The 25,927-nt window shown below is 54.1% G+C and overlaps 2 protein-coding genes across 3 annotated transcripts; one reads left to right on the top strand and one right to left on the bottom strand.

The window, feature by feature from the left end:
- Positions 1-1,156: 1,156 nt before the first annotated feature.
- UBE2L6 (ubiquitin conjugating enzyme E2 L6) lies at positions 1,157-12,423 on the top strand. Of its 2 annotated transcripts, XM_004777586.2 has the most exons (4): positions 1,157-1,290; positions 4,894-4,989; positions 9,716-9,902; positions 11,733-12,423. In XM_004777586.2, exons 1-4 carry the CDS (start codon positions 1,264-1,266, stop codon positions 11,882-11,884), a joined length of 462 nt encoding a protein of 153 aa, XP_004777643.1. In that variant the 5' UTR covers positions 1,157-1,263; the 3' UTR covers positions 11,885-12,423. The 2 variants fall into 2 exon arrangements, with proteins under 2 accessions (XP_004777643.1, XP_004777644.1); XM_004777587.3 differs by lacking the exon at positions 4,894-4,989 and having other exon boundaries at positions 1,172-1,290.
- Positions 12,424-13,461: 1,038 nt separating this feature from the next.
- On the bottom strand, positions 13,462-25,206 carry SMTNL1 (smoothelin like 1). Its single transcript, XM_045062732.1, has 8 exons — positions 24,995-25,206; positions 20,633-21,321; positions 20,243-20,375; positions 20,048-20,099; positions 18,469-18,627; positions 18,162-18,276; positions 17,890-18,041; positions 13,462-14,505 (listed from the first exon to the last, which is right to left on the bottom strand). The coding sequence occupies exons 2-8, from the start codon at positions 21,317-21,319 to the stop codon at positions 14,361-14,363; spliced, it is 1,443 nt and encodes a 480-aa protein (XP_044918667.1). The 5' UTR covers positions 21,320-21,321; positions 24,995-25,206; the 3' UTR covers positions 13,462-14,360.
- Between the last annotated feature and the right edge of the window lie 721 nt (positions 25,207-25,927).

The raw sequence follows: 25,927 nt of genomic DNA, 5'->3' as shown, positions 1-25,927 counted from the left end.
CTAGTTTACTTAATTGAATTAACAGACTTAATCATTCTGCAAATACATCCCACATCTGAGCAGGGAAACGACTTGGTTCTAACACACTTAGATAAAAACTATGCGGGGTACAGAGCTTAGGATTCAAAATACGTGCTCAAGATCTGCTGATTTCCTTCCTCATTTGGACTTGTGACAGGGCTTGGTCGCAGTGAGGAAAATGTGTTCAGTCCTCCCAAGGAGGAGAGTATTACTAGTATATTCTTCCCCAGATGCTGCTCATGCTCGGAGGCTGCTATTCCATGGTGGTCTCAGGGTCCAGCGAGGGGAAAGGTCTTTGCTCTCGCACAAAGGGGTGGAGGCCCCACGCTGTGTGTTGGGGGGGGCGCCCATAGAATGTCCATTTATAATGGACGGGTGGTAAAATAAGGGAGACTGAGCAGCTTCCCCTGAAGAGAGGCCCCTGAAGTTGGGGCTCCCGCCACCCAACTGTTTCCCAAATTACCACATAGTGAGCCTCAGTAAACATTAAACCTACTCAAGGACCCAATGAATTGCGGACGGAGCCCCTAAAGCTAGAGGGATGGGTCCAACAGCGCCCCCTTGCGGTGCCCTGCACCCAAGCCGCCACCGGGGAGATGCGTCTTTGCGGTCCCACCAGTGAACACAGCACAAAGGACCCAAGCGGCCACGGGAGCGACCCCTGGAGGGAATGTCGTCCACGCCATCCCCCATCTTTTTAGAGACGGGGCACTGGGCCCAGGGCGGGTAAGTGGCTCGTCCAGCGGAGCCCCAGGAATGCGCTCCAGCGGCTTAAGGAGGCGGTCCGACCGCGGAGACCGCGGGCAACCTGCGGCGGGGCTGCGCTGGCACCGCGAGGAGCCTGTGCTGACTCACGGAGAGTGTGTCCTGCGGGCGGCACGGAGGCGCCCGTGGGGATGCGGGGTCCCCTGCGGCCGCCGGCGCCGGAGCTTCAACTAGAACCCGGAGAGGCGCACTGGCGCCGCGCCCGAGCACACGGGAGTCCCCTGGATCCCAGCCCCGCGCGCGGGACAGAGGGAGCCAGAGTCCTCGGCGCAGCCGTGGCCGGGCGCGTCGAGGGGGCGGGGCTCCTGGGCGGGGCGCGCCGAGGGGCGGGGCTCCTGGGCGGGGCGCGCCGAGGGGCGGGGCTCATGGGGCGGGGCGCACCGAGGAAGCCGGGCTCCGGGGCGGGGCGCGGCGAGGGGCCGCGCGGGACCTCAGTCCTGCTGGAGCGCACGGAAGCCTCTCAGGCTCGGTCCCGAGATGTTGGCCAGCAAGCGGGTGGCGAAGGTAACGGCGGTCGGACGACCCCTTTCTCACGGCTCCCCTTGCCTGCCTTGCCCTGGCCCCTGCATCCCTCCCGCGGCTCTCGGAGCGCGGTTATTTGTCGCTCTCCCAGCCGCCGGGTCTGGAGGAGGAGTGGGTCTGCGAAAGGGGCGGGAGCGGGAGTTGAAGAGAAGCTGGGGTCGGGGATGGGGGTGTGGGGCATCGAACCCGGCTGTCGCTACCTCCCTGGGCTGTGCTGGGGATGGGGATGGGCTGGCTCCGAGCCGAACTGGTTTCGGTTTCTTTTCTCCTGCCAGAAACTTGTGATCACAATTGCTCGGGTCTCACGGAGGTGCTGGAAAGGTTCCAGGAGTCAGGGACTCTGCTGGGGCGGGTGTGTGTGTGTGTGTGTGTGTTGGAAACAGATAAAATGAGAACAAGGTCTTTGCCATGGAATAGCTCATACCCCGCCCCGAAATTGGGTACCTACATTTCTAGAGTCCTGAGAAGTATGGGGTGTTGAGTAGGAGTCAGGAACCAAGTTCCCTGGGTATTCTCAGGAGGAAAAGATGCCAAGGCGGAGCTGGAAGGCGTCCTGGAGTAGGTGGCCTGCGCTCATTCCTTCTGCAAATGTTGTCGAAAGCCTGTTATGTGCTGGCTCCTGTTCTAGGAGGTAGGGAGACAAAGATGAGCAAAAATCTTGGCCCCCTCCCCACCACCTTGAGCTTTCTTTCCAATCAGGAACACAACTTGAAGGTTTATGTATTTTTATTTGAGAGAATCCGCTGAGCACGGAGCCTGAGCTGGGGCTTGATCCCATATCCCACAACCCTGAGAACATGACCCCAGCAAGTGGAAATCAAGAGCCCACACTTAACCGACTGAGCCACCCAGGTGCCCCTCCAATCAGGAACACAATTTGAAATAAGGTCTGGGAGGGTGTGGGGGGGAATTCTCCAGGAGGTGGGAAAACCCAGGGTGTTTGAAGGACTGGGGTGTAGCCAGGATGTGGGCGTAGGTGGGGAAGAAAGAAGGGTCAGGGTGAAATGGGTCTGGCATACCCCCAGACTTTGACTCTCTTGGAAGTGGCCCTCCACTGTGTAGAGTGGGGGATGGGCCTAAGGGGTTGGGGAGGGCTGCAGTCTCCTTTCCACCTTTGAGAGAGAGAGAGGATCTCAGATTGGGGCACAGAGCAGGCTCGGCCCAAAAGAACTGAAATCTGGAGCTTAGTAACAAAATGGGGCAGGAGGTCCTTCTAGCCAAGTGCGAAAGGGGTAGGAGCCAGTATTTATCACACGGGCACCACGAAGTGCCAGGCACAGCAACTCTGTGAGATAAGTCATATGCCCCCATTTTACAGATGAGGATGTTGAGGCTCAGAGAGAGTAACTCGGTTGCCCAGGGTCACCCCAGTAGGGAGTGGTGAGGCTGAAACTGGAGTCCAGGTTGGCGGAGCTCCAACCCACAGGCTTGTCCAGTGGCCTCTTACTTTCATTTTCTTTTCCTCTGAGTAAGGTGATTTCTTCACTGGCCTCAGGAAAGAGCTGTGTGTCCTAGTTTGGGTTTCATATCCTCAGGCTTGCAGAATCTTTTGGCAGAACTCTTCTACAACAGAAAAGCCCAAGCAGTCCCAGTTACAGTAAAGTCGGGAAACTGTTGCAGAGCTCTGTTTGACTCAGGGTTTCATCCTTGCCGAAGGGTCATAGATGGTACTGAAGCTAGGACTCACGGAGCAGATGCTTCGACTTTCGGAGTGAAAAATAATCGAGGGTTCATAGACCCTGGGCAGAAGACGTGAGAAGCAGTCTGGGTTGGAACAGAGACAGAGTATGGGCTGAGACATGGGCGATGGGGCCAGCGTTGTGTTTATTTGTTGGGGGTGCAGAGAAAGTTCGTGTGGTCCACAGTCTGAGAAGCCCCGCCCCCCATACCCTGGAGTGGTTTTGAGCTTTCTGTCCACCTTTGTTTATACCGCGGTTTCTGTTGACATCTTGGGCTGGATAATTCTTTTTTTTTTTTTTTAAGATTTTATTTATTTATTTGACAGAGAGAGAGCGCGAGGCAGGCATGGGGAGGGGGGAAGCAGACTCCCTGCTGAGTAGAGAGCCGGATGCGGGGCTCGAACCCGGGACCCTGGGATCATGACCTGAGCTGAAGGCAGAGGCTTTAACCCTCTGAGCCACCCAGGAGCCCTGGATAATTCTTTATAGGATGTCTACCAACATCCCTGGTCTCTGCCCACTAGGTGTTGATGGCACTCCTCCAATTTGTGACAACCCAAAATGGTATAGGCATTGCCCAAGATCCACGGGGTGGGGGTGGGGGTGTCCAGTTGCCCTCAGTTGAAAACCAATGGTTTATACCCATTTGGTGTTCCAGAGGAATATGACTTGCCCTCAAATGTCTTTTTTATTATTGCTGTTGTTTGGTTTTCCAGAGAAAAGTTCTGTTGTCCTTTAGGGTGGACCCCAAAAGGGAAGAGGGGTTCCTTGATCAGATAGGTTTGAGAAGCACTGTGTGCTATGGGCTCACATCTTGGAGATTCACGATACACTTTAGCTTTCTGTTTTCCAATGTGCTTGGTCACGAAACCCTTTTCCATCAATAACTAGTCCGCTTGCGCGGGGTGCACTGTACATATTTGCTCCCTCCGCCTAGGGAACTCTGACCCTTCTCTGCATGAGGGAAGCCTGTTTACTCTGCATGGCCTGGCTCAGTGCTCCTCTGCCCTCCGCTTCCCCAGTGTGTATCCACACACCTTCTTCACGTAGTCCCGCTCATGTTTCTCCCATTACTCCAGGGAAGCTTTGGAGGGCTGAGCCTTTCCTTCTCTCTCAAGCGTCAATAGAGGGCACTCTGTAGTGGGCTGGAGGGGGAATGCAGCGATGTCCTAGTGACCGGGCTACATCTTGGGGCGGCGGTGGGCATGTGAGTCACTCCTGTCCCCCTGTTTTTCTGCTCAGTGCAAGGATCTTCATCTTCTTTCTCCATCTAGTACCTACAGAGCTTGGTGAGGCTTAAGGCACCTAAGTCATTTAAAACACTAAGCACCCTGCCTGACACAATCTGTTTTTGTTTTTAAGATTTATTTATTGGGGCGCCTGGATGGCTCAGTCAGTTAAGCCTCTGCCTTCAGCTCAGGTCATGATCCCAGGGTCCTGGGCCCCACATCAGGCTCCCTGCTCAGCCGAGAGCTTGCTTCTCCCTCTCCCTCTGTCACTCCCACTACTTGAGCTCTCTCTTTCTCTCTCAAATAAATAAATAAAATCTTTTTAAAAAGTTATTTATTTTTTGAGAGAGAGAGAGCATGCCAAGCAGGGGGAGGGCCAGAGGGAGAGGCCGACTCCTTGCTGAGTGGGAAGCTGGATGCGGGGCTCAGTGGCATGACCCTGAGATCATGACCTGAGCCAGAAATCCAGAGTTAGACTCGTAGCTGACTGAGCCCCCCCAGACGCCCCCGTGACTGGCCCATTCTAAGTACTCCATTTATGAGGGCTCTCACTTTGCCAGTTTCTGTCCCTGAGGGGGTTCCTTTTTGGGACCCGGGACAGCTTGCTGCTGGGACAGGCAAATGGGCAGCTGAAGGAGGGGAGACGAGCCATCTGTCCACGGCTCTGCCCCCTGCAGGAGCTGGAGGATCTTCAGGCAGAGCTTCCCCCCTACCTACGGAACCTGTTCATCGATGATGCAGACGTCCTGGTGTGGCACGTGCTCCTCCTGCCCGTGAGTGTTCCTGGGGATCATGGCCTTGGACTGGGGTGGCAGGCCAGGGGGCATTGGCAGGGTGGCTGAGGACGGGGCCAGAGTTTCCCCTCCCTTAGAGTCCTTTTTTGGACTCTAGTCATTGGTAGGTAGGGGTCTCAGGATTGATGCTTCTGAGATCAAAGTAGGCTGTGAAGAGGCTAGAAGAGAGTTCTGGATTTAGTAAGAGATTTTCCTCAAGCCAGTAGTCACCAAGCCCAGCACAGGAGGGTCAGCAGACAAATGGCTTCGAAAGCAGAAAGCAGACCTCTTGGACCTTTGTCAAGGGGTAGGGGTAAACTTCCTGTTTTTCTTTTTCTTTTTTTTTTAACTTCTTGTTTTTCACAGTTGCCCTGAATCTGCCCTCTCCAACCTAAAATGTATTTTCTTTTCTTTTTAAGATTATATTTCAGGCAACTATTTTTTTTATTCCAGTATAGTTCACATAGAGTGATACAAGAGTTTCAGAAGAACAATACAGTGATCAGACAACTACTGTTACATAGGACAACCCAGATAACTCACCTCTACTGTTCTGATTTGTCTCCATTTATTAGATCTTGCTCAGTAAAGTCTCCCCCTGAAAACAGTATTCTAGAGGACCTATCTGAGTGCAAGAATTCTATTTTATCATTAATAGACTGACAATATTTTCTATGGGAAGCCATCTACACACCTTTAGTTACATGAACATAAATATTAAAACAGTGAAGATTTACGGTAGTTTTTTGTACTATAAAGAGAACAATTATTTGATTATTTTAGGATTTGGACTTTTTTTTTTTTTTAAGACTTTATTTATTTATTTGTCAGAGAGAGAGAGAGAGGGAGCACAGGCGGGGGGGGGGGTGGCAGGCAGAGGGAGAAGCAGGCTCCCTGCTAAGCAAGGAGCCCAGTGCTGGACTCAATCCCATGGCCCTGGGATCATGACCTGAGCCCAAGGCAGACGTCTGTTATGTCCTGTGCGCTGCTGGGTTGCAGTAATCCATTTACCTGGCTCGGAGTGAGGACTCCTGTTCTGGGCCTCAGGTGCCAGAGGACAAAGGTGCTAGAAGGTGCTCCAGGAACAGATTAGATCCCCCAAGGATGCTAGCTCTGAGGTGGATGAGAGCGAAGGTTGGGCAGCTGGTCAGAAGGAAGAAGGTAGATGACAGGGACCCCTCGGGCAGGTCACATTTCAGAGGATACTGTGAAATCCAAGGACCCTAATGGTTGGTAAGACCAAGATGGCTGGTCTTCTGGTCTGAACACAATCCCACTGTGTGGAGGGGTGTCCCCTCCCCCTCCACCAAGCAATTCTCAGGACATCAGCTGGGCGTCCTACTCTTTAACTCACTTCGGACACCGTCTACCTGGAGATAGCATCAGATCCACAGATGAAGGGCCCAGTCCCACAGGACTGTCCCTGCTGCACACACAGCCCTGCCTCCCCTCAGATGTCAGTCTCGAGTCTAGGCTGCTTCTGGCCGAATGGTTATAAATCAGAGGTTCCCATGACCCCTTCCTCGGGTTTAGTTCCTTTGCTAGAGAGGTTCACGGGACACAGAAACAGATTCCTTACTAGATGACCAGTTTATGATGGAAGTTTATAAGGCAGAACAGCCAGACAGAAGAGCTGCATGGGGCAAAGCACCAGGGAAGGGCATGGGGCTTCTCACCCTCTCTTGGCACGCTGCCCTCCCCAAACCTCCAAGTGTTCACCAGCCCAGAAGCTCACTGAACCCTGCCCTTTTGGGTATTGGTGGAGGCTTTATGACATCTACACGATCAATGAAATCATTGGCCATTGGCGATTGAACTGGAGCCTTTCTGCCCTCCAACCCTTTAAGCCCAGGGTTGGCTCTCCTGCCAGAGCCCCCTTCCTTAGGTGCTTCCAAAAGCTGTTCCATTAACATAACAAAAGACATTTGGGTCACTCTCAACACTTGGGAATTTCCAAGGGTTTTGGGAGCTGTGAGCCAGGCACTGTGGGCCAAGACCAGATATATATGAGAACTATATCTGAGTGACCAGATATCTATTTCTTATAAATCACAATAGCATACTGGTTGTACCCTTGGGAACTAGCCAGAGACTTTCCAGCCATATAAGGGTCCTGATCAAGTCTGCTAGGTGGGAAGAGTTGTTGCAGGACAGCCAATTAAGGGCAGCCCGAAGGTGCCTAGCGAGGCCATAAAGGAGACGTGGTTGGCGGGCAGGGGAAGGAGAACCCAGAAAGGTCTGTGGGTCGAGCTGATAGATTGCCCCTCAAAAGCTCAGTCTCAGTATACAAGGCTCACCAAGGTGGCCCCACTTGTCACCTTGTAAAAAAGCTGATAGGGGGACGAGCCTTTGAAAGCTCACAGTAAGAGTTCCCATTCACTGAGAACCCCTTGTGGACAGAGCACTGTTTGCAGGACGTTGCATGAGCGGTCCTACTGAAAACCTGGCAACCACCCCACGGGGAAGCCTGACATCTCTTTACAGTTGAGGAAATGGAAGCTGAGGGGCTTGAGTGACCTATCACAGGGTAAGGTGGCAGAGCCGGAAGAGCAGTGAATGTTTTTTCTAAACCCAAACCCCAAGCAAATAGGACTTTCTCAGCTGACCCCAAGGCGCTGTATGAAGCCGTCAGGTGGTCCAACTTCTTCTTGTTACAATAGGAAACTGACTCCCGGAGGAGCTCCAAGCCACGCCCCAGGCCCGGGGCAGAGCTGGGGCCCGTTCCCAGGACGCCCTGCTCCAGGGCTCCTCGGCCTCCTTCCTCTGATGGAGCCCAGGAAGCCCGGTCTGGACCGCCGCAGACGGGACACGCGGGCATTCTCCCATCCCTTTCCTGAAGCGTCACTCTCGGGCCTATCTCTACTTCGCAGGCCCCTGGCTCTTCTTATTATCAAAAATGGAAATGCTGAGACATTTTCCTTCTCTGTCCTATAGTCGTTTCTGCTATCTCAGAGACACACCCAGGACTCCCGTGGCTCCCGTTTTGTCCTCTGCTAACCAAGAGGAGCTCTCATACAGCCTTGACTCTGGGCTTACCTCTATATGTCATTGTGGCTGTCTTTGTCCTATCTTCTTGGTAACGAAGTTTCTGAAAGGATCTGGAGTTTTGGAACCAGCCAGAAGCTGCTGTGCTCTGTGCTGGGTCACCTGAGTTCCAGGACTTCCTGTTTCTAGGAGTGTAGATTAGTGCTCACATGTGGAGACGTCGAGACCGGCGCTGGGTTCCCATCCGGCACTCCACTGTGACCCTGGGCAAGCTAGAGACATTGAACTTGAGTTTCCTCATCATAATATAGACCCTAACAGTGGTGAGTTTTCATGATCCTTACTGTAGCAGCTGACACAAAGGTAGTGTTTTCCATGTGGTAGGTCCTCTTCTAAGCCCTTAATATAAATGAACTCATTTAGTCCTCACATAAGTTCTGGGAAGAAGTCTATTCTCAAAAAAAAAAAAAAAAAAAAAAAAAAAAAAAAAAAAAAAAAAAAAAAAGAAGTCTATTCTCAGGACGCCTAGGTGGCTCAGTTGGTTAAGCAGCTGCCTTCGGCTCAGGTTATGATCCCAGCGTCCTGGGATCGAGTCCCACTTCGGGCTTCCTGCTCAGCAGGGAGCCTGCTTCTCCCTCTGCCTCTGCCTGCTACTCTGTCTGCCTGTGCTCGCTCTCTCTAACAAATAAATAAATAAAATCTTAAAAAAAAAAAAAATTCTATTCTCATTCTCATATGGAAGCACAGAGAGGTTAAGTTACTTGCATAAAGTCACACAGCTTAGAGAATGGCAGAGCCAAGATTCATACCGGGGCAGGGTAGCTCCAAAGTTCATGTAACCGCTACCCTCTGCTGCGTGGACTAATGTGTGTCAAGCCCTTAACACGAGGTGGCACGGGGTGGTGCCCAGGAAGGTTTGAAGAATTTCCGGTTGCTCGAAGTCTGGAGGGTCTTTACCTGGCTCCTCGCAAACCGTCAGCCACTCTAGCCGCCAAGTTCTTTCTTCTTTAAAAAAAGTCTTTATCATGATAAGATACACAATAACAATATATACCATTCATGGACAAGCAGACTCCTTGCAGAACTCAGAGCCCGAGGAGGGGCTCGACCCCAGAGCCCCAAGATCATGACCTGAGCCCAAACCAGGAGTCGGACGCTTCACTAACGGAGCCACCCCAGCCTCTCCCTTCTTTTTCTTTTCTTTTTATTGTACCTATGTGAGAAGATGGATGTTAGCTAGACCGATTGTGCTCATCATTTTACCATATAGGTAAATCAAACCGTTACGCTGTACACCTTAAACTTGTACAGTGATGTCTGTCAATTATTTTTCAATAACACTGGAAGAAGGTTAATTATTGGAAAAAACAAAAGAAGCTGAGAGAGTCCTTAGAGCTCATCTGATCCAACTTGATCCAGTCTTTGTTGAGGAAATGGGCCCCCAAGGGGAGAGGCGGCTGGCCCACCCCCGGTTGCGCAGCAGGACTCAGGATCTGACCTTGGTGCCTCCCAGGCCCATGATCTTTCGTGACTCCGCTCCTTTGCGAATCCGTGGCTCAGTCAGCAAGTGAGTGCAGGTGCCACCTCCATTCATGGTCCTACCTGGGAGCGAGCAGAGAATGCCTGGGAGCCCAGGGCAGGGTGGAGAGAGAGAGGGAGCCGGACCAAGGTCCTAGGAGGAAACCAGTCTTTTCAGAGCTGACGTGTCTCGGAGTCGATCTCAACCCCTTCTCTTGCGCAGGAGGAACCACCCTACAACCTCAAGGCCTTCCATGTGCGCATCAGCTTCCCCAAGGACTATCCGTTCAAGCCCCCTACGGTGACATTTACTACCAGGATCTACCACCCCAACGTGGGCCACGATGGAAGCGTTTGCCTGCCCATCATCAGCCGTGAGAACTGGCAGCCTCACACCAAGACCAGCCAAGGTGGGACTGGGGCCCGCCTAACAGGAGGGAGGGATCCTGGATACGGGGTGAGGGGACTGATTCTGAGTCAGAAAAGCCCAAAAGAGGGGAGATAAACATTGCGGGTCTCAGCTGGGCCTGTCTGGATAGAAGGGATGCATCCGGAGATGCTGGGCTGGCTGACCAGGTCCTGCCCCTGCTCTTCTACCTGGACAGGTGCGACAGAGCAGCGGGCTCTAGAAGGAAGGGCTCTGCTGCTCTGTCTGCGGACCTTGGTGAGGTCTGTTCCTTCCCAGGCTCAGTGCCCTAAATGACCATCAAGGGGACAGGCCCAATAATGACAGTACACGCTGAGGAAGCACATTGAGTGCTGTGCTAGGAGCTTCGCACACAGACTTTATCCAGTCCCAGAAACCCCATGTGTGACTCCCTCATTGTTGCTTGAGTAGAGGGGGACCCCGGGGTACATGACAGCTAAAGTGCCTGCACAGCTGGCCAGGGGCTGAGCTGGGATTCAGAGCCAGGCTTGGCTGACCCTAGAACAGTAGTGCCCAGCAGAACGTTCTGTAGTGATAGAAATGTTCCATAGCGCATGGCCTAATTCCCAATCAGTAGCCACGCGTGGCTCTTGAACACTGAAATGTGGCTGGCTAATGGGATGGAGGAACTGAATTCCTCATTGCAGTTAATTTTAATTCATTTCAACTTAGATATTCACATGTGGCTAGTTGGACAGTGTGTCTCTAGAGCCCATGCACATTTGTGTGCAGTCTGTCCTGCTTCTGGACCACCTCAGGAGTTCTCTTTTAAAAAATTAATTAATTAATTAATTGATCAATTTTAAAAGATTATTTATTGATTTATTTGACAGAAAGAGAGAGAGAGATCACAAGCAGAGCAGAGAGGCAGGCAGGGGGTGAGGGAAGGAAGCTCCCTGATGAGCAGAGAGACCCACACGGGGCTTGATCCCAGGACCCTGAGATCATGACCTGAGCCAATGACAGAGGCCTAACCCACTGAGCCACCCAGGCACCCCAATTAATTTATTTTTTAAGAGAGAGTGAGAGTGTGTTCGCATAAGTGGGAGTAAGAGTAGGGGAGGGAGACGGGGAGAATCTCAATCAGACTCCCCACTGAGCGAGGAGCTTGACACAGGGCTCGGTCTAATGACCCTGAGATCATGACCTGAGACCCCGAGCTGAGCTGAAATCAAGAGTTGGAGGCTTCACCGACTGAGTCCCCCCAGGTGTCCGAACCAGCTCAGGAGTTCTTAGCCTTGGAAGAAAAGATCCCCAGGGGGAAGGGAGGAGGGGTCCCAGGGGGACTCTGGAGAACTCTGAATGTCAACCACGTTTGTGCGTGTTCATACGTGCACTTGCCTGGAGCGGTGGACCGCTGCCTTCGCCGGTCCCCAGAGGCCCCTGTGAAAGAGTGGGAGCCACGGGGCAATAGTGGCTTCCAGTCTTCAGCCTCAGAACCCTTTTTCCCGAATAAAAGTTGATGTATTTGGAATCCTGATATCAAACAGAAAGTGGTTCTTGTTGAAAAAGGAGTGGGACCCCGAAACCCCAGTTATCTCATCGACCCCCATGATGGGAAGCCTCTCGGGAGCCATGCATGGAACCTAGTTTGAAAGTGCTGGTGTCGCTGGTCGGGGCTCTGGGTATCATCAGTGAGGAACGAGGGGTATCCGACTCGGTAGAGCCGTCCTCATCCCGAGGGATGGACCCTCCCTGGGAGTCCCCCCATGGAGAGAGTGTGGAATGCCGGGGCGACTGGGGGGCGCTGCCGTGGCCTCCCTGCCAGGGTTTTTCTCTCACCCTGCTGTCCTGATCTGGCCTCTCTCCCCAGTCCTGGAGGCCCTCAGCGTGCTGGTGAATAGACCGGACCTGGGGCAGCCGATTCGGTTGGAGCTCGCCGACCTGCTGGCAGAGAACCCAGAGCGGTTCAACAGCGAGGCCCGAGAGTTCACCCTCAAGTACGGAGCCGACCGGCCCTCCTAGCGGTTCTCCCCCGTCCCTGCGCGGGATCCTCTGCTTGGGGGACAGACACGTCTCACAGACTGGGGGCCGGAGCCCTTCTCCTTCGTTCCGTATTTTCCTTCCTAGATTGTCTGTCCGTCATTAGTCTCTGTGGGGTGTGGGCCCATTCCCAGGTTCGCCTGACCACAGGTGGGCTTAGCTTCACTCCTTCTCTCTGCCCCAGAGCCAGAGGAGCTGGCGATGGTTACGGGACAGCTCTCCGGCGCTCTAGGGTGTGGGAATCCTGGTCTCACTAACTGCTCCATCTTAGGACCCCAGGTCACTCCAGCCTGGCTGGCAGGGAGCGAGCCCAGGAGCCCATCCGGGAACAGGGGGTACATCGGGAGGGTGTGTGGGAGGCAGGGTTCATATTTACAATTGAGCCATTTGTTTATTGCGTGACCAAAGTCAGTTAGTCCACTAATGGGACTGACTTTGGTCACACAATGGTGCTGAATCTTTCCTTTCCACTGAATCTTTCCACTGACAAATCGTGAAATGAAGGCTCTCCATTCCGAAAATCGGACTACATGGTTTTGTTTGCTTGTTTGTTTTTAAGATTTATTTATTGATTTTAGAGAGGGAGAGAGAGTGCACACAAAGGTAGGGAGAGGGGCAGAGGGGGAGGGAGAGGGAGAGAATCTCAAGCAGACCCCCCTGCTGAGCATGGAGCCAGACACAGGGCTCTATCTCATGGCCCTGAGATCATTTCCTGAGCTGAAACCAAGAGTTGGGCGCTCGATCGACTGAAGATTTTATTTGTTTGTTTGTTTATTTATTTATTTAGAGAATGTGTGTGTGCACAAGCAGGGGGAGGGAGAGAGAGAATCTCAAGCAGATTCTATGCAGAGTGTGGAGCCCAATGCGGGACTCCATCTCCAACCCTGAGGTCATGACTTGGGATGAAACCAAGAGTCAAATGCTTAACTGACCAAGCCACTCAGGTGCCCCCTGACTGCATGGTCTAAACCTCCTTGCAATTCCCTTAGGATGCCAGTTTCTGGGGGCCAGGCTTTAGGCTGGGAGGAGTGACCCCTCCCCCAGTGTCCAGTTCAGGGGGAACCACAGAAGCCACCTGCTTGTCCACCCATTCAAGTCACAGATGAATTTGGAGGCTGGCTGGGTGTTTGCTGAGAGGATGGTTGGGTTCATCCGGAGAACATGAGCCTCGGGGTTAGCTGCTCTCTACTAAAAGGTGTGACCCCACTCCCCAGAACAGAGGGCTCGCTGGACTTCGAGACTCGTGGAACCCCAGATGCTGTGGGGGGGAAACTGGCCATGGGGGACTAGGCTGTCAACCCATCTACAGGGGGAACACCCCCATTTTATGAGGCAACTGAGGCACAGAGTGCTTTGGTGGATGGCCGGGTCTGCCCAGTCGGTCAGGGCAGGGTCCACACCTTCAGTTGCACAGCCAAGCTGGCTGGTTTTCATTTCTATGTTTCTCATGAGCTGTTCTTTTTTTTTTTTTTTAATTTATTTGACAGAGAGAGAGATCACAGGTAGGCAGAGAGTGGGGATGGGGAGCAGGCTGTCTGAGCAGAGAGCCTGATGTGGGGCTCGATCCCAGGACCCCAAGATCATGACCCGAGCTGAAGGCAGAGGCTTAATCCACTGAGCCACCCAGGGGCCCTTCTCATGAGCTGTTCTTGTCAGCGCACATGCTCGGAATGGCTGATAAGGTCAGACAGGCCTGTTAGCAGGAAATTATAAGCAGCTCAGGGGTGCATCTCTAATGAATGATAGAAAAGCAGAAACAAGCCAGAACTTCAGCCTGAGCTGGAAGGATTAACTTAACCTGAAGGAAGGACCTTCAGGGAGCAGCCATCTAAGCTTCTGGAAAGCCGCTGCTTGTAACAAACTGAGTGCAGGTGTCTCCACGGGCCCTGCTAACTTAGCTTGAGATTTCCAGAGAATCTCCTAGCCCAGCACCTAATCTGGGAGAAGTGTGGAAACAGGGAAGAGAATCAGGAAAAGCACCACCAATAACTCAGAATGTACAAATGCACTCACTTTTGGACTCACTTACGGAACACTAAGGGGACAGGCTCCCGGTGAGGCTGTTTGCTCATTTCATTATCTCATTCCACCTCCATCAGGTCTGTTCAGACCGGAAGCTGAGACTCAGAGAGGTTAATTCACTGCCCCGAGGTCACACAGCTGCATATTGGTGGGGGATGGGGGAAAGGAGTTGGAGGGGGTGGCACCCAGGCCACTGTCTTTTCCCAAGTGGCATCCTGGTTGTTGAGGAGATCTTGTCAGGTGAGGAACGCTGGCAGCCGGCAGGGGTTTATCATTCCAGAGGGAGCGAGGTCCCGGGGGGAGGGGGGCGGGGAGGTGCACCAAGGGGGCAGACAGGATTTTATAAAAGGACTTTTAATGCGTTTAAGACTGGTGCCACCTGCCTGGGCCCAGGCCCCTACTCTGTCCACCTCCACCCACAGGGCCGGTCCGCTCCTCATTTCTTCTTGGTCTTCACCAGCCCCTTCTGCACAAGGCTGCGGTACAGCTCCTGGATATAGGTGTAGACGCACTTGGAGTCAGGCACCGCCAGCCTCACCATGTCGTCCACCTCCAGCAGCTGGGCGCAGTCGGCCAGTTTCCTGAGGGACAGAAGCCAGAGCTGAAGCATGTGGAAGCCAGGGGGAAAGGGGCAGCCCAGCCAGGGTGAAACCCACAGAATCGTGTATGTTGGAGCCGAGAGGTCAGCTAGGCCGACCAACCCATTGTACAGATGAGGTCACTGAGCTCCTGACAGTCCAAACTCAAACTCAGCTTGGTCTGATCCCAAAGCCCACGTATGTCCTCAAGTTCAAAGCAAGTAACACAGCTGGGACTCAATCCCAGGCTTGCCTCCGGGCCTCCTTGCCCTGGGTCCTGGCAGTCCCAGCCTGTCGGGCTGCCATGGGTGCTGGCAGTGGGAGAATCCAGGGTCCCAGCAGAAACCCTCTCGGGCCAGAGATAGCCAGGCTGAAACCCAAGCCAGACTGGCCAGAGAGCCAGGGGAGGGGCGCAGACTGGAGGACTGCCAAGAATGAGACAGGGTCCCTGCGACCAGTGTGGTGTTTTCCCCTCCTGGGGGTGGGTCAGGATTCTGTCCCCCTACAGGGTTCTTTCCCCCTACACAGGAGAAGCTTCATTCCCACTGGACCTGAGGACTGGCGAGGCTGGGCTCTTCTGGTTGCACAGCTGACGGGGGGGGGGCGGGGTGGAGAGCACTGGCTGGTCCCCCACATCCCAGGACTCCATGGAAATCAGGTGAGTTCCAGAACAGGGACAGTGGGGAGGTAATGGCTGGGGCAGGGGCCCCCTTACTTCATACACTTAATCTTCACACCAAACCCAAAGAGAAGGGAAGTCTATGGTCAAGAATCACAGAGCTAAGAAGACGGGGACAAGATCTGAATTCAGCAGGTCAGACTCTCCATCCTGCGGCCCCGTGCATCCCTACCAAAAGCCTTCCTTTTTTGCTGTTGCCTGATGCCTTCTGGCAGCAGGGTCCTTGTCACCTGATTATTCATCTTGCCTCCCCTAGCTTTGCCTGGCTTGGAACCAAAGTAAGGCAGCTGCAGGAGGACAATGACCTGTGTCCTGCGAGCCAGGGACACTTGGTTCCTGGCATTCACTTAGAGCTCTTAGCCTCTACTGGGAGTTTCATGTCCATGTCCCGGTTCTGCCAAGCCTTCCTGTATGAACCTAGGACGTTGAGGGACCTCACTACTGCTGAGAGGATTGAAGGGGATGCGCCAAAGAAAGCTCTTAGCAGGATGTCCAGCACCTAAGCACCCTCAATCCGTGGGGCTTGTCATCATCATTAAAGCTGCTTCTGAACCCAGAGCAGGACCTGGCACTCCTGACCCCCTCAGCTTCGCACCCCAGTGCACTCACTCCATCTCTTGGCAGGAAAATATGAAACTGGAAGGGATCTTCTGAAATACCAAGTCGGGTGTTTTTCAAATTGCATTCTTGGTGCCCTAGAGCCCCGTACACGTGCCTCAGGGAGCATCTTTGGAAGGGTGTTGGGTGCTTAGCTGGTGTGCTCCAGGAACACCTCCCAACCTAGAAAGCTCTCCTTTTGAGTGATGACCTTGATAGACCATGAACTCGAGGCTGAGGAGTGAAGATATAAGGAAGCTGACAGAAAGTGGAAAATGGTGAGGTTAATGGATTAGAAGTCCCCACGGAGTTAAAAATCTCTGGGAGTGGGGCTGCTAACCTAAGTGAGTTAGAGAGGTGAGGGGTGGGGGCAGGGGGAGAGAGTTCAATGTCTGAAACCAAGATTTTGAAGGTGGTACAATTATTGGCAAAAACTAGGTTGTTGGGGCCCCTGGGTGGCTCGGTGGGTTAAGCCTCTGCCTTTGGCTCAGGTCATGATCTCAGGGTCCTGGGATTGAGCCCCACATCTCTGCTCAGCAGGGAGCCTGCTACCCCGCCCCCTCTGTCTGCCTCTCTGCCTACGTGTGATCTCTATCCATCAAATAAATAAATAAAAATCTTAAAAAACCAAAAATCTAGGTCGTAACCATGAGCAGGTGGCTGAGAAGAGTGGCCTCAACTAACTGAGGCCAGTGGGTTGTAATGATTCCTTTTAACAGGTTACTTCATCCAATGTCATCCAGGCTACGGACACTTATCATTTGGGTTAGGACATGCTTTGCACCTTCTGTACCAGTTTCATGACATACAAATTACAACCTTGAACTCCAACCTCTAGGAAGGAGCTAGTGTTTGAAGCAATACGTACACTTCATAAGAAAAGTGTTATTTAGTTAGATGAAAGTTTAAAAAAAAAAAAAATAAAAAGGTCCCCCTGTAATCTGTTTTGTATGTCGGGCATTCACTTAATGTTTTGTTTGAGGAATCTGCTGAAAAAGAAAAACCCATTTGCAAAGCACAGCTCCTCCTCCGTCTTCGTCTTCTCGTTTTGCCCCTGGGGGACACGCAGGCCCAGAGAGGAGAATACTGCTGCCCCAGGCTTCCCCACGGGTTTGTGGCCAGGGGCCACAGGCAATATCCTCTGCCTAATCTGTTTCTACCGGGTGGCTCAGAAGCCTCTCCCTGGGGCTAGAAGAAGGTGTGCGTCTGGTATGCACTCTCTGGGGGCCCTAAGGCCATCACCGTGTACTCTGGCCTCCCAGGTAGGTACAGACAGAGGCCTCCGGCTGAGGCCAGCTCTGGTGGGGCTTTAGTGGTGGGAGTACCTCGCCTCCCGCCACCACCCAGCAGCCACGTCTTTGCCTCTCAGGTTCTTCCTTGGGCTCTGCTGTTCCTCACACTCCTCCTGCCCTTCCAGGACCCCTTTCTCCATCCCACTGCCAACACCCCTGGCATCCAGCCACGTGAGCCTCAGCAAGAAATCCCCCTCCAGATTCCAAAGTGATGAATAACTACCAAAAAACCGCTATTATCCATCATCATATAGGAACAACAGCTCAGATCCTTTTTTTGGAGTTTTTGCTGTGGGTTAGGCACTGCTATAAAAACCTCGCTTAATTATTTACTTAATTCTCACAGTAGCTCTGCAGAAGAAGAAACCTCGTGCCCATTTTAGAGATCCGGATGTGAGGGCTCAGGAGGTAAAGGAGGCTGTTCGAGATCACATCACACTGCTAAGAATTGGCAGACTCAGGCGCTGGCCCCAATCATGGCACTTTCCGTGTGTAAAACAGCAGGCCTGCCTCCTGCCTATCGCTCGCCCTGCCTGTTCTCCTTGGGGCGCCGCCCCCTGACCCCCCGCGTTACAGATCACAGGGAGGGGTGTGCTTGTGGTCCGCCTCGCCCTTTAGACTGTAAGCCATGACAAGTGGGGACTCTGTCAGGACGGCTGCGTCCTGACACATAGCTCCTGGCGATCGAAAAACACGTGTCGGATTTGTGACCCGTCTGACCCGCCAGCTCTCTGCCAGGCTCCGGAGCATCCCCCCTTCTCATCACCCCCCCACCCCTGCCCCTCACCCCAGGGACCGCCCTCAGTAGCTGCCGCTCACTCTGCTGTGTCAAAGGCCAAGGTGAAGTTGTGCCGGCGCTGCGTGGGCTCCAGCGCTGCGTAGTCGAAGGCGTCGGGGAAAAACTTGTGGATGAGGGCGCAGAAGGCCATGCCACTGCTCCAGCTCGAGGAGAAGTTCTGGATGTCCACGTGCTGCCGGCAAGTGGGGCCTTGATGAGCCTTGGGCCGGGCGCCTGCCCCACTCGGACCCACCCCAGCCCTGCCGCCCTGGGGAAGGGTCCCCGCCCCACACGGCCCCTGCTCCACGCCCACCTCATAGTTTCTTGTCATGGCCCGGCACCACTCCAGGAGCATGTTCTTGACCCCACCAATGGCTGCCCCTGCGGCCTTCGTGTTTCGGAACAGGGCAGTGGGGCCCGTCGCAGCCCTGCAAGAGGAGGCATAGAGAAGACCGGCCCCCAGCAGTGAGAGGCCACAGGAGGCCCCATCGAGGAGGAGCCCGGGCCCCAGATATCAGTCCTCCCACCTGGCCTGGGCTGTTCCCACGCCCTCAGGCCTCCCGGCCCCACTGATGGGTCCATGGTTCACCCGGGAAAGCCCAGCCCGGCCTGCACCCTACCCGCCAAACTTGTCCACGATGGCTTTGCGGTTCTGTGCTCTGGGCCCCCGCGGCCGGGCAGGGGCTGACACCCGGCGCTCTGGTGCCTTCTCTTTCTTCTTCTCCTGGGACGGAGGGGGCTCTGTGGGACTCTGGGGCACATCGCTGGGTGAAGACTCACTATGGAGAAGGTTCAGAGCAGTGTGAGAGGGCCTGGGACCAGCCACTCCAGAGCACAAGGTGGGGGCAGGAGGTAAGGGGCCGGCTGGTGGTGGTGGGGAGCTCCCTGCAGTCAGAAGAGGTATAGGAAATTGTAGCCCCCCCACTCCTGGCACACGTCTCCTCTGTGCCCAGCACTGGGAGGGGGTCGAGATGAACTAATGAGGCTCAGTCTAACTTTGGGGGGAGCCTGTGGTCTGGTGAGATGTGTGGGCAGAGCTAAGACAAGTCTGAGGTCTGACCTGAGTTTGAATCCTGGCTTTGCCTCTTATTTGCTGTGTGATCTTGGGGGCTGTCATGTCACTTCTCTGAGCCTCAGCCTCCTCCTCTGGAAACTGGGGACACGAAGAGCTACCTGACACGGCGGCTCTGAGGCTCGAGAAAGAAGGGGAGTGGAGAGCACCCTGCGGAGCCCGAGTGAACATGCACCCACTGGCTTTCCTAAAAAAAGTGGCATGGAGGTGGATCTCGGGTCAAGACAAAAGAGGATTCTTCCAATGAGTCAAGTTGCACGATGGCAATAAGGCTCTCACTTTATCCAGCACCCACCGGGTACCCGGCACTATGCGCGGGGCTCTATACTGTTGTTCTTTAAAAAGATTTTATTTATTTATTTGACAGAGAGAGAGAGAGACAGTGGGAGAGGAAACACAAGCAGGGGGAGTGGGAGAGGGAGAAGCAGGCCTCCCGCTGAGCCGGGAGCCCCATGAGGGCATTGATCCCTGGATCCTGGGATCATAACCTCAACCAAAGGTAGACGCTTAAGGACTGAGCCACCCAGGCGCCCCTCTATACTGTTTTATAAAAATAATCTCTATGCCCAGCATGGGCCTCGAACTCAGGACCCAGGGATCAAGAACGGCATGCTCTCCCGAGTGAGCCAGCCAGGCGCCCCGCATGCTTCATACATTTTACGGCATGTAAGCCTCACGCTAATCCTGTGAGGCAGGTATGATTACGTGGTGGCTTCACACAAGAGAACAGTGACGTGACCAAGACCACACAGTTGGTAAGTGGCAGAGTCATTGTCTGAACTCGGGCTTTCTGCTCACGCTCTGTGGGCCGTGCTGACGCCACGGCAGTATGCTCAGGGACAAGATGAGGAGCCCCGAGAAGATCTGCCTAGGACGCTGAGGAGGAGGAAGTGGAGGAGGGGAAGGTGGGGAGGCTCTAGCGGTGGAGGGGGCATGGTCCCTTCGCTTCCAGCCTCTGGCTCCTTTGGTTTCCTGGGCTCTGCCCTGGGGTAGGGGGCTGAAAGCCAGGAATTCTGGAATATTTCTAGATCAGTCGCCAGGGAGACCCAGGCCCAGGCGAGACGGTAGACTTGGAAGGGAGTGTGTGGGAGAGGCAGCTGGAACAGGGCGCCAGAATTTGACATTACCTGGCTGAAGGGCTGGTCTCTCCAGAAGCTGCCGAGTCTGGACCCAGCCCATCTGGAGGGAGAGCGGGGAGGGAGAGAGGGAAGCTGGAGCTATCTTGACTCACCATTGCTGTCGGCCCACCCCCTCAGGGTAGCTCCTGCACCCCCCCCCCCCCCCCCCCCCCCCCCCGTCCCTGGGTCCCTGGACTCACTCACCTGGGCTGAGGCCACTGCCCTCTTCTGTGGGGCTCTCCAGCCATTCCTCAGGGGAGCTGGGAATCACCCCTGCTCCCTCCTCCGACTCTATCTGCGCACCCCCGTCCTGCTCTTCCTTGGGACTGCCTGGCTCCTGGAACCGGCATGACCTGTATGGGCTTGTGGACGCACAAGCACCTGTCCCAGGCTTTGTGAGGACTCCAGAAAGATCCGGAAGGGAGCCTGGGGCCCCTGGGCTGTACCCCCTCTCCCCCGGCTCTTGATGTCATTCAGAAGACTGGACTTACCCGAAGGAATAAAGCCAGGGGGTGGGAGGCTTAGTTCCTGGGGTGCAGGGGACTCCAGAACACGGCGGGGGGCCTCCTCCCTCCTCTCCTCTGCCACACTCACCGCCTCCTTCTTCACATCAGCTTCCTGAGGTTCAGCGTCGGTCTCCCCTTCCACAGCAGCCTTCTTCTGAGAGTCTGCGGGGGCCTCTGGGGCACTGGCTTTCTTCTGGGCTTCAGCTGTGGGCTCCTCTGTCTTGCTGCTCTTCTCCTGAGAGGCTGTGGTGGCCTCCTTCCCATCAGCCTCCTTGGCTTCAGTCTTGGCCTCCTGCTCCCCAGCAGCCCGGTTGAGCTCAGCCTTGGTCTCATTGTTCCCACCGGCTTCCTCCCTGGATGGAGGCTTGGCGTCCTTCTCATCAGCTTGCTGCTTCTCAGAGGCCAGCACGGTCCCCTGTGCTTCCTCAGCCTCCCTGGGGTCGGCCTGGGTCTCTTCCTTCCCATCGGTCATCTGAGGAGCCACTGTGGTCTCTTCCTTCCTGCCGTCTCCCTTGTGACGTTCAGCCTCTGCTTTGGATCCCACCTTGACCTCATCCAACCCATTGGCTTCTCCCTGAACTCCAGCTGGGGCGCCGTCCTCGGCTGGTGCTCTTTCCTGCTTTCCCGCTCCGTCCAGGGGCCCCTCTTTTCCGCTCGCCTCCGTGGTGCCTTTGGCCTCTCCTGCAGAGGCTCCACTTCCCTGCGTCACAGGGGCCTCTGGGGTTGGGGAGACAGTGGTCCCATCCTCAGAGGGCTTCTCCTCCTTCTGCTCCATCTCTAGAAAGTAGAGACAAGCAGACTTGGTCATGCCACATCCCTGCATGAGGTGAGGAACCCGCCCTCAGAGAGCATTGGCCTGGGAGTCCGGAGGCATGCTACTCAGTCCCGGGTCCCCCATGTCGCCACTGCCTGGACATGTGACAGGAGCATCCGTGTTCCCTGTGGTAAAATGAAGGGGTCCAGTGTTGCTTCCCCAAGGGTGAGATGTTGGGCCACATGGACTTGGCCTTGGATGGTGTTCACCCAACCGCCCTCTGCAGGCCGTGGCTTGGGCTTTAAAGAATATTAGATCACGTAATTCCTTTTCAAGGACTTTGCCTCTTTTCAATTAAGCGAATGAAATGGTTAAAACGGGATCCTGGCATCAGGAACACCCGTGGAGTGGTTGTTCTTCTCCCTTTTTAATGGAGGTAGTAGCTAGCCTTGGTCTCGGGCTCGGAGCCCAAAGCAGGGGGGAGTATCCAGATCGAATCTAATAGTACTACTTGGTTTCCATTGTATTTTTGTTGTTGTTGTTACTTTCTATTTCTGGCCAGTGATATTGAGTTTCCATTTCCAATAGTGATACAAACTTTCTTTTAAAAATATATTTGTTGAATTTAAAAATAAGTTAATTCAAAGGAAGGCATTCAGGAAAGCAGGACACAGGTGGTACAGATGTGCCGAAATCCCGGGGGTGGCGTAAAAGTGCCTGAAATTTGGGAAGCCCAGGGCCAGCTGGTCTCTGGGGCTCTGCCAGCTCCACCAGCTGCCACCGCTCTGTCTCAGCTTGGCCAGGGGTTCTCCGCAAAGGTGGGCCTGGACATGGGAGAGTTTATTTTGGTGAGGAAAAGAAACGTACTCTCCCTAACCTGTGCCAGAGAAATCTGACCCTCTAACTGCCAGGGGTGGGGTGGGGAAGAGAGAGGTTGTGATAACTTGACATGAGCCCTCGTATTCGAGTACTGTATATACTGTAGGATCCACAAAGACAGGTGGGCGGGGGGCAGGCAGGGCCACCTCCTTCACCCCCCTGCCCTTCTTGGGTGTCTGTTTACAAAGAAAACAATCCTCAAATAGTGTTCAGGGCATGACTCAGGGAGTAAGAGAACGAGGTACTCGTGTCACCGGCTAAAAATACCTTCTGCCCTCTGCCGTGCCATCATTCTGGGCGACAGTACCCAGGGCACCTGGGCAGTTGGGACAGAGGCAGGAAGACAGGCAGGCTGGTACAGGGCTCCGTTCCCTGCCATCCACTCAGGTCTTACTGCCCCCAGTCCAGAGTCCCCAGGGTCCCTGGATTTGGGACCCCCACGGTTTCTGAGGAAGCCGACTGGGATTTGCAAAGATGCTCACACTGTCCTCCAGCCCCACCCCTCCCACCAGAGCCTCTTCATGGTTCAAAAGTTTCAGCAATGTATTAACTGGGAGCTAACCAGCCAGAGTTGGGATGCACGTCAGTGGGGATCCAGGAGGCCGTGGAGCCGGATTGACCCCTATCGCTTAGTTGCTCACTCTGCGACCCGAGCTGACCTTCTGCTTCTCAAATCCTCAGTTTCTACTGACAGTGAAAGGATTGGTCTAGATGAGATTTTCCAAACTGTTCTGTGGAAAACTAGGGTCTCCTAAGACATGAATAGGAGCTGGGGTTGGGGAACTGTGTTCTCTGGAGGAGGCTGTTCCAGAAACAGCCTCCTCTTTCCCCTTTTAGAGATACACAACTTCATTAGTAAGGAAGGGGGTTCTAGATACTCCGTAGTAAAGAAACCTTAACTTTGCTTAGCCTGATTTAACTAATTGTTCCCCAAACCTATTTCACCATGGATTTCTTTTTTTCTTGCTTTCTTTTCTTTTTGTTTTGCTTTTCCTGAGATGCTTCTACCGCCATCTCAAGGAACGCCCTGTGTCCCAGAAGCGAGTATGGCAGATGCTGGCCTAAATCATCCACACAGCCCCAAACTCCATGTTCGTGTTGGGAAGGTGGTGTGGAGCAGTGGTGGAAACCATCAGTTCTGGAATCTTCCCACTGTTTACTAACGGTGTGCTTGAGCAAGCTACCCACCAGCGCTGTGTTGTGATGTGGTAGAGATAAAAGCCACCCTGTGGGGTGCTGGAGGGTTAAGGAAGCCAATGCATGGAAAGTGTTTTGAAGTGTGCCTGGCCTGAAGGGAGCACTCGGACTTTATTGTATTATTATTATTTCATTTATTTATTTATTTATTTGTATTATTATTTTTTTTAACTGGGCTCCACGCCCAATGTGAGGCTTGAATTCACAACCTTTAGATTAAGAGTCCAATGCTCTACCCGCTGAGCCTTGTGTCTGCCTATTAATGTTGGCTCTGACCCAACCATGAGGGCATTTCGTTGGTAAGACAAGGCAAAGAGGACTGAACACCAGTAAGATGACAACAGACCCCTTTCATACCTCAGAGTGCGATGGTGCTTAGCTAAGACTTACCAGAGCCCTGGAGCCATCTTCCCCTTCATCTACCTGCTACACTGGGGTTGGGGGGGAGGATGTGAGGGAAGGAAGGGCAGGTGCACGCATGTGCACACACACATGCACGCACGCATACGCACACACCCCTCAGCTGTCCTGGGTGCTCATCACCTCAGCTCTCCACAGCCCCCAGGCTTGTCATAAATAGATAAGGAGTGAAGAATCCCAGAATGTGAGAAGCCAGGGTAGCATCGCCCACCCCAACACTAAGGATCCCCTAGCAAGTTTCCAGCTTTCCCCACAGTGCCCTGTGGGACCTCACTCATTCCTTACTCTTGCCCTTTGGAGTAGGTGTTCCCGGCCCCATTTTACAGATTAGGAATTTGAAGACCCTTGAGTAAAGTCACAGGACAATTAAAGGGCCCAGCCAGACCTAGAATCCATTTCTCCTGAAAACCAGGCTGGCCCTTGTGCCAAAAAATGCTGCTGCTCTGGCCAGTTCTTCAGCGAGGGTCCCTTCAGGGGCCCTAGCCGGGTGTGAGGGGCACCCCACAGGTGGGCAAGGGCAGCTGCGTGTGGCTGAGGAGTGCAACTCTCTCTCTTCCACGTGCACGGCAGGCCTCTCCTCCGTCCCCTCTTCCTCTCCACGGCCCCCCTCCTTTTTCCTCCGGGGAAGCCTACAGATGCCCTGTTTTGTATCCAAAGCAGCACTCCTGACAGCTCCTCTTCCCTCTCCGTGTTTCTCTTGGCTGGCTGGGAGAAAAAGAACCCAGGAGCTCGAGTTCCAAACCCCAAATAATGTAGACGACACTTGATGGTTCTGTTAGAACCTCCCCGACCCCCTGACACCCAGTCTGTCTTCTTGTGGTCCTGAGGCTTCCGCCATCCCCCATCCCAGCCAGTGACTCCCCCTTGGAGAAACCACTCTCAACGGCTTAGAGAATCTGCCTCCCACCCTGACCAGACCAGGACGAGACCAGACTCCCAAGGCCCTCTCTGCCCCTGTCAGGTCCTCCCAGAGGATGGCCACCTGCAGGCTTCTCTGTAGGTGATTTCGAGTGGCCCTAGAGCTGGGTCCCTGACCTCTGGCATCCAAAGAGAGTTGACAGAGAGGTGGAGAGGATTAGCAAAGAGCCGGGATTTCTCCAATTCTGTGGCTCCATGAGGAGGCCCCCAGCCCCTGGAAGGTGGGAGAGGGATTGGCATCTCGAGGGGGACACTTAGAAAGGGGCCCGGAGTTTCTCCTACCTGTGGGGCCTCTGCCTGGGGGTTTTGGAGCTGTCTCTTTCCTCCAGCTGAACGACCGCACTCCTGGGCTGCCTTTAGACCCAGCCAGTGGCCTCCAGCCCCCAGCTCTTCAGTCGGCTGCCTCCCCCTTCCACCCCCCCTCCAACCCCCCCACACCCCCACTCCAAGAGCCTTCAGCAGAAGAAGAGCATTGTTTATGGCCCTGTTGGTACAACACTTTCCCTTGGCCTAGGAGGCTCAGATTTCCCGTGAGGATCTGACAGGTGGCACCTTTCAATCACAGCCCAGCCCGTCTTTCCTGCCCTGACCCCGGCCGTATCCATCCTGTGGCCACTCTTCTTCCCTAAGTACTCGCCAGGCCCTGGTGACCCCGAAAGCCAACAGCAGGCCATGTGGAAGATGGTCACCAGCCCTCTGGGCTCGCCTGCCCATCGAGAGAGAGCCCGGGTTAGGTCTCCTCTGCTCCCTCTGCCCCCCTCACCCCATGTTCCTTTAAATAGTCTTTTACTCTTCCTCAGACAGAAACAGCTGCTGAAGGGTGGGCTGCAGAGGGGGTGAACGGGACAGCTGCCCACAGGGGATGTCTCGGGGCTCACACAGCACGGAGAGATGTGGAGGGGGAGGGGCGGACAGGTGAGGAGGCTGAGTTCTGTTTTAAACTGAAGTGACTGGTACATAGGAGGCTGAGCTTTTCATACTAAATTGAGATTTTTTTTTTCTAAGATTTTATTTTTAAAGTCATCTTTATGTCGAACAGGGGACTTGAACTTAATCCCGAGATCAAGAGTTGCACGCCTTCCAGGCGCCCCTGAATTGAGATTCTGCTCAGGAAAACAAATCCGCATCTTCTCTATGTGTCCTGTGATTTCAGAGAGGTCCTGCTTTGGGAGAGAGTGTGCAGGGGACACTCCTATCCCCTAGGGAGCCCCCAGT

This window comes from Mustela putorius, unplaced genomic scaffold (genome assembly GCF_011764305.1).
Source record: "Mustela putorius furo isolate JIRA1106 unplaced genomic scaffold, ASM1176430v1.1 tig00000127_pilon_pilon_pilon, whole genome shotgun sequence".
NCBI lineage: Eukaryota > Metazoa > Chordata > Mammalia > Carnivora > Mustelidae > Mustela > Mustela putorius.
Note: the sequence above shows the minus strand (reverse complement) of the source record. Positions and strands in the feature narration are given on the sequence as shown.